We start from the raw sequence: 8,135 nt of genomic DNA, 5'->3' as shown, positions 1-8,135 counted from the left end.
CCCTATATATTTTTTACTACAGATTTTTACTCTTTATTTTGTCATGTTTAAAATATGCAATGTAAAAATAAAAATGCATAAAAAAATTCATAAAACTGGCTAATTAAAGTAATGAAAAGGTATTTTTTATAGGTTATAAAATAATATGATTATTTCCTTACCATTAAGATTTTTTAATGCTCGTTCTCCATCTTTACGACTCATAAATGCAACAAAACCACAGTTCCTTTGTCTGGCTTTCTCTTCATCACTACGGGGCCACATAATTTTAATACTAGCCAATGGACCATATTTCCCAAATATTTCCATTAGTTGTTGTTCTGTAATCTACCATTTTATGTAATAGCAAAGCAAATTTATTTAAGGTGCTTTATGTACAGGGTATTTTCTGCAGCATTACTACCCTGAATACATCATTTTTATATCTTCATGAAAAATTACACAATAGTGCATAATTTTCTGTTGTATTTATTTTTCTAATAAAAATTGCAAAACAAGCTTCATTTTGGACATATAAAAACTTCTTTTAAAGTCTGCTTTGATACAATACTCTCGAGTACTTTAAATTAAATTTATATAATTTACATTATTCTATTTAAATAACTTTAAAAACATATTCTACGCGTCATAATGAAAAACAAAGTAAGGTTTCTGAAATACTTTCTTGTAGAGTTGTAAGCAATTATTTATTGATAATAAAGTTCTTTTCTAGACATCATTTTATTAAAAAAAAGTACTAAAAATCGCTTTCTTTTGCAAAGTATTTTTGCAAAGTAACAATATGATATCAAAGTGCTTCTACACAGTAACAAAAATGTTCTATAGCTTTGAATATTTTCACAAATATAAGCCTGTAAATAGAAGTATTTATTACTCAAAAAGGAGTGTCCCTAAGTCCAATTTCATGATCTGTAGATAAATAAAATATGTTTCTAAAATTAGTTGCTTATTTTTGAAGAACATTATACACTATTTAACAACATATATACAGGGTATTTCACCTAACTTGACCACCTTAAATATATCGCTTATTTTGTATGATAGAAAAAATGTCAGGGGGAGAAAAAATTCTGTTCGAAGGCGCCAATTCGGTGATGGGCCAATTTTTTTTCTCAAGGTCATTTTTTTCGAGATTTCAAGGTCATCGTGTTTTCTTTAAATGGGACTGCATATTTTCACTACAACAGTCTTATAGCTTATAAATAAACGAATCCAACGGGGTGCAATATGTTGACCTTCACGTTACCTTTAGCGAGGAAATTATGAAATGTTTGTCAGTAACTTCAGTACGCGTTCGGGGACGGTAAATGAAGGAATTTCAATTTCATTGAAACAGTCTTAAGTTAAATCTTTATTTTAGAAGGTTTTCAAAATGTGCACCATGAACTTGGATACATTTTTGGAGGCGGTAAATAAATTCTTGCTGTACATTTTTAAGTTGTTCTACAGTAATTGATCTACATTCATGTAGTACCCTTTGTCGCATGTTTTCTGCTGTTGTGGGAACATCATTGTAAACTTTATTTTTTAGGTGTCCCCACAGAAAGAAATCAAGTGGCGTAAGATCCGGCGATCGAGCGAAATTCGTGCACTCGTCGCACGCAATGTATTAGACAGAATTTTTCCCGATCATTGGATAGGACGCGGTGCACAAATTTGCTGGCCAGCTCGATCGCCGGATCTTACGCCACTTGATTTCTTTCTGTGGGGACACCTAAAAAATAAAGTTTACAACGATGTTCCCACAACAGCAGCAAACATGCGACAAAGGGTACTACATGAATGTAGATCAATTACTGTAGAACAACTTAAAAATGTACAGCAAGAATTTATTTACCGCCTCCAAAAATGTATCCAAGTTCATGGTGCACATTTTGAAAACCTTCTAAAATAAAGATTTAACTTAAGACTGTTTCAATGAAATTGAAATTCCTTCATTTACCGTCCCCGAACGCGTACTGAAGTTACTGACAAACATTTCATAATTTCCTCGCTAAAGGTAACGTGAAGGTCAACATATTGCACCCCGTTGGATTCGTTTATTTATAAGCTATAAGACTGTTGTAGTGAAAATATGCAGTCCCATTTAAAGAAAACACGATGACCTTGAAATCTCGAAAAAAATGACCTTGAGAAAAAAAATTGGCCCATCACCGAATTGGCGCCTTCGAACAGAATTTTTTCTCCCCCTGACATTTTTTCTATCATACAAAATAAGCGATATATTTAAGGTGGTCAAGTTAGGTGAAATACCCTGTATACAGGGTAGCTCAGCTAAATGGGATCACCTAAATATCTGCCTTATTGGTTGTTGTATAAAAAAATTTCTCAGGACAAAGTTACACTATTTAAGGGGTCACATGTGATCGTGGGATCCGTTTTTTTTTCAAGATCAGTTTTTTACGAAATTTCAAGGTCATCGCTATTTTTTTAAATGGAACCCTATATTTTTGTTTCGATATTATTGTAAAGAGTGAAAAAAAAAAAAAAAATTCAACGACCTTAATAACTATACCATCCTTTATTTAATGTCGAGATATTTGCGTACAAAGATAATTAAAATTTCCTAAAGATTTATTCAAACAAGGTTCTGAAATTTGTGAAATTTGTTTTTTCACTCTCTACAAGGATATTGAAACAAAAATATGAGGCGCCATTTAAAACAATAGCGATAACCTTGAAATTTTGTAAAAGAAATGACCTTGAGAAAAAAAACTGTTTCCACGATCACATGTGCCCCCTTAAATAGTATAACTTTGTCCTGAGAAATTTTTTTATACAACCAATAAGGCAGATATTTAGGTGATCCCATTTAGATGAGCAACCTTATATATTAAATTTCAACTAAATATATTAAGCTAAAAGATAAGAAAAATACACAATATCAGCTTATTAAATATGATACCCTGTACATGTATTAAAATTACAAAATTAACATTGGAACTTGATTTATACCTTTGGATTTAAGTTACCCAAATATAGGTTCGTTGTATTAGGATCACCATTGTCAAAAGACCCATCTGTAAAAAAAAATATTTCTATATCTTTAATATCACTTCAATATTGGTAAATACACAAAGGAATTCTTTTAGAAAGGGTATTGTTTACCCTCATTAATCAGGGCTAGGAGACGTGGATCATCAATAAGGTTATGTAGGTTACTCTTTTGTGAATCAGGATATGAGAATGTTCCACCTAATATATTTTAGTAAATTTAAATTGGTAATTTACACATAAAAAGATAATTATTTGCACTATAATAGTCTATATCAAGTAACTGGAAAAGGTTGTCATTACTTAGATTTTTTCATATGAAGATTTATGAATCATTTTAATTATATAAGCTTGTGATTAAATATATCCAAGTTACCTTCAACACACTTTAGAGCTGCTAACATTGGATCTTCTGACTGAGCAGAAATAACGTTTTTCACTACACCTTTATATTTGTGTCTTTCTTCACGCTCTTCTTGTATCATCTTTAATTCTTCCTTAAATAATTCAAGATTGCTCTTCTTTTTTTCACCTTCCTTTTTCTTTTTCCCTAATCTATCTAATTTTCTTTCATTTGATCCTAATAATCTTGCATATTCTTGTGCTTGTTCGGCAGATGATCTGCTATCAACAAGTTCTGATATTTTTGACTGAGGTTTATAAAGTTTACCTTTTTCTCTGGTATCTTCCTCTATTAAATAAATATTTATGTTATTATACAAAAATAAGTAGTAATCCATGTAATTTAAAATATAAATTGTTAATCTATTTTGTTTAAATAAAATATAAAGTATAAAACTACTAATAATTATGTAATTCACTTAATTTTAGAACATTTCAATTGAAAGCATACTTTATCACAAATACATAGCGATGCAATAAAATCAACTTACGTCGTTTGCCTGCATCATAAGTCCCTGCTTTTACCCAAACTTTGCTTGTTGTTTTATTAGGTGTTTCTTGAAAAGTTGCTACAATTTATAATGACTAAATAAAAGAATACTGTTATTATTTATAAGTATAATTTTACATTTTTTTGATATACTGAATATCACTTACTTGAGCTGCAGCTTGTTCTTGTTCCTTTTTACGTTGTTCTTCCAATTCCTTCTTACTTAATGGTCTTTTGCCCATTGTACCAATAGAAAATGCTTTAAGTTTTTGTTCTGCAATTTGCTACATATTTAAAGAAATCATTTAAAACAAACATAATGTAAAGATGTTAGAATTAAGATGAATTATAAGATAAATTTACGTAGTTATACCTTCATAATAGCTTTATCTGCCATTTGTAAATAATTTAACCTAAAACATTAACGAAATCTATAATTTTATTGAAATGGTTGTAAAACAGTGTATTAATTTAAGAAACGGCTGTACAACATAGTACTTATTTGTAAAAAACAAATTTTGTGTAAATTTGATAAGGAATAATATAAAAATTTATACTTAAATGTACGAAATTGTACATTATTCGTAAGAATTGAAAGTCGTACTTAAGTACCTGTTCCTTATAGTAGTTCTTAAAAAAGTGCCTTTAAAAGTATTTATAACTAGACATTATGACAAAAAAACTGATTTTAATACTTTAATACATCTAATTTAACACATTTTTACATAAAAAAATTGAGTAATTACGTATATTTTTCTTCACAATTTAATGACACAGAATAGTCATATATAACATAAAGATAGAAAATGTACGAGGCTGGAAAATGAAGATGAAACAGTGGTGGCGTGAGTTTAGACCGTCAAAAGTAACTAGTATGACGTAGTAGATAATACGCGAGAAAGATGTAACGTAGATCAGTTACTATCACGGTGGTGTGGTTTGCGACATAGTTCTTAACCTTTTTTAATTTTCATTATTGCATTATTTTGTTGTAAGAACATTTCGTAGGAAATAAAAGACTATTATTCGTTATTTTTTATATTATTTGTTTATTTACATGTTTAATGTAACTTATAAAAATTGTAAATATCACTTGGTATAAGTGGACGAATTTGTAAGTTTGTATAAAGTTTGCATGGTTGAGAAGGTTGAGTGCTTTTACTCAAGGAGAAAATTTTCTCAATATAAATTGAAATACTTACAACAATTTAAAATAATAAAATGATTGCAGGAACAGGAATACACGTGCTTAAATTATTATGAAAACATACGAATCTGGAATATCTGAAAGAATTAAAAGCAATAATTAACATAATTCTTAGAATATGAATTTTGTGTGCTCTAACTTTTATAAAAATCTATTCTAAACTTACTAAGGTACTCAAGTCCACTAAATAGAATCAATGTAGAATTTATCTGGTTCAGAAAAGAACTTTTCAGTGAACAAAGTGAAATATGTAGAATAGATGAAGGTAATAATTAAAAACATGCTGAAAACATGTTGGAATCTTTTCTTCCAATATCGAAGCACACTGAATTTCATCGATCTTTACCGAAACCCTAGAATTAAACAAACATACGACAGTAGTTCTGTGTAAAATGGCGTTTGTTTAGTTTCAGGGATTCGGCAAAGATTGATGAGACTCACTGTATACTACTGCTGAGGTGCAAACTGCTCACTTATGAATTGAAATAAGAAATTTGTTAATACAAAACATAATTAATATTAATATATAAACAAATTGTAATATTCAGATTTTCTGCTTGCTAATATATAAACCGCTTATTTATAAAAATAAAATATGTATTGGTTAGCTTAACAAACCAGAATGTGTAAATTGGGGTATAAATGGAACGTATTTAATTTTTCTCTACAAATATTAAAAATACAAAATTCGAGTGTTACGTCTCAAATCCCTAAACTCGGGTGGTGGTACGCAAGAAGAAAGGAATTTTGCCCCATCCCCGGTCTACCGGCCATTAGCATTATTCGGAGAGAGGGGATATGCAGTGATGAGGAGGAAAAGGAAAGGTGTTTCGTTGTCTCACGATCATCGGTTAGGTGGATATCAATGTGGTTGATGCAGACGACCCCCATTTTAGAGGTGTACGTCATTGAGATTTAGAACTGATATATACAGAAATGAGGATTGAAGCGAGCACTTTGGAGAAAATTGAAGATTTCATGAAGCATCTGGTGGCCACATTTCGAACCACTCAGATGTTTGGGGAATTTGAGAGATCCGCAAGTGCTCGTCTGAGAAGCCCAAGCGTCTAGGGACGTCACATTGAGCTAAACATGTTTTATTTGATTTATTCAAATATTCTTCGCGCAAACACGAGCTGACAGAAAGTGCTATAGCACTTCAAACACCGACCCCGTCCCTAGAATTGAAGCTGGAAAGTGGAAGATTTCCCCAACATACGTTTGCCGTCCCTAAATTTAATTGAAGAATTGGCAACATCTTTATAAGATTTTCCTATCTAGTAGTACTTTTTAATCAAAGTGATTCAAAGAACCCCCTATAAATACAAATAAAAGAATTAAATATGGGTGATGTTTTGTTTGTGTGTAGTGAGGATGTCGTATTATATTGTTTAGTAAATTTTTTTGTATAATTATACGTATTGCTCGTGGGAAAGACAAGAAAAAATGAATGCCACGAGTCTTTACGTATCAACGTGTCGATTAGTTTTACAAGCAGACGCTGATGATCCAAACTCGTGGACAGATTTATACAGGCTAGTTCCATACTTGCGACAAAGTTTAAGTTGTACTGTGTGTTCAAATTTATTAATTGAACCTTATACACCAACTGAAACTAATTGTCAACATCATGTGTGTCGTGGATGTAGAGGTGGACGTAAAAAACTAAAACCCTCTTGTGGTTGGTGCAAGGATTATGATAAATACATTGAAAATGTCCAATTACGAATACTGTTACAGTGTTATAAAAAATTGTGTGAATATTTAACGAATACAAACATTTATCGAAGTTTAATACTTTCAGTGTCCTCCAATAAAACAGGTAACAGTGCATCAGTTATTGGTGCTAGTAGTCTCATGGAACTTATACAAGAGGGTTCTGGCTTTAAAGATGAATTTAAAAGTACTGCTGGTTTGTCAAAATCTGCATATAGCATTTTACCATGTGTTTATACAAGTACTACCTCAACTCAAACTCAAGGAAACAGTGTACAAAATCCTGAAGCAGTGTCACAAAGTATATCTGGTATAGTACATCACTTTTCCTATAAATACATAAAATAATTATGTATAATATGCAACTAGGAAACTTGAAATCTAGCAAGAAAATTTGTAATATTTAAAAAAATGTATATAAAGTAATGTACCAGGCGAGTGAATTAACCCTCGAATGGTCAACCATAAACAACAGTACAAAATATATTGGTATTCGGTCACTTGTGGCACAAAAATTTTTGTTATATGTATTTTAAAACTAGTTTTTATTATGATAAATGTCATGCGATAATACTTATGATATACAGCAAAAAAGAATATATTTTAAAAATATAAATATGTGACTTTTGCAATTTATATGCATTTTGTACATAAAATATCTTCTTGTGTCACATGCATTTTACATATATATCTCATACATTTTATATATTTTTTAAGCAAGTATAATGTCTTGAATGCTTTTAAGATTTAGTCTTCAATTGTTTTTTTAATTGGAGCTTTCTGTCCACAAAACCATTGTTGTAATTTTCTTCACATTCCAGACATTGGTTAGATTTCTTCTCACTGATATAATGCATATTGCATATGAGAGGAATACAACCTCTCCACGCTGATACTTGTTTATGTTATAGCAATAAGATTAACACATTCATTGCCACTGATGCAGCATGTGCAGTCTAGAATGTATTGCTCAGCATGCTATCAATTTTCTGGTGACAGTGAACGTGTTAAGCCTTGCAGATGAATATTTATTGCCTTCTCATAGGTCAAAAGTGATTCAATATCATCTGGACCAGGGTTAATACTAGGACTTTAAATATCATTGTTGTTTTTAGTACTTTAAACTGTCAGAAAAGTACATTGTTTAATTGAGAAGACCAGATATTATCGTAGTATTTATTAAATCCTAAAAATAAAAAAGATTTTAAAGTTCTACTCATTCCTCTTAGTTTATATATATGTTTTTCATGTAGTAGTATCAAATTATCAATCTAGTAATATAAATTCAGAATGTTTTAATTCATAAAAATATGTAAATGCATAAAT

The 8,135-nt window shown here is 30.4% G+C and overlaps 2 protein-coding genes across 3 annotated transcripts in view; one reads left to right on the top strand and one right to left on the bottom strand.

Annotated features, from left to right (window-relative positions):
* LOC108573963 (U2 snRNP-associated SURP motif-containing protein) overlaps positions 1–4,571 on the bottom strand; it is a 26,018-nt gene extending 21,447 nt beyond the window's left edge. The window contains 7 exon segments of the mRNA XM_017936456.1: positions 162–327; positions 2,956–3,020; positions 3,371–3,685; positions 3,888–3,981; positions 4,054–4,170; positions 4,260–4,299; positions 4,499–4,571. Of these exon segments, the coding sequence (XP_017791945.1) occupies positions 162–327; positions 2,956–3,020; positions 3,371–3,685; positions 3,888–3,981; positions 4,054–4,170; positions 4,260–4,283 (781 nt within the window). The 5' untranslated portion in view covers positions 4,284–4,299; positions 4,499–4,571.
* A 1,836-nt stretch (positions 4,572–6,407) lies between these two features.
* Positions 6,408–8,135, top strand: part of LOC108573966 (E3 ubiquitin-protein ligase MSL2) — a 23,954-nt gene continuing 22,226 nt past the window's right edge. For both annotated transcript variants that reach the window (XM_017936459.1, XM_017936460.1), the window contains exon 1: positions 6,408–7,119. In XM_017936459.1, coding sequence (XP_017791948.1) covers positions 6,540–7,119 — 580 coding nt within the window. In that variant the 5' untranslated portion in view covers positions 6,408–6,539. The remainder of the gene's footprint in view (positions 7,120–8,135) is intronic.

Source organism: Habropoda laboriosa, unplaced genomic scaffold (genome assembly GCF_001263275.1).
Source record: "Habropoda laboriosa isolate 0110345459 unplaced genomic scaffold, ASM126327v1 scaffold181, whole genome shotgun sequence".
In the NCBI taxonomy this organism is placed as follows: domain Eukaryota; kingdom Metazoa; phylum Arthropoda; class Insecta; order Hymenoptera; family Apidae; genus Habropoda; species Habropoda laboriosa.
Note: the sequence above shows the minus strand (reverse complement) of the source record. Positions and strands in the feature narration are given on the sequence as shown.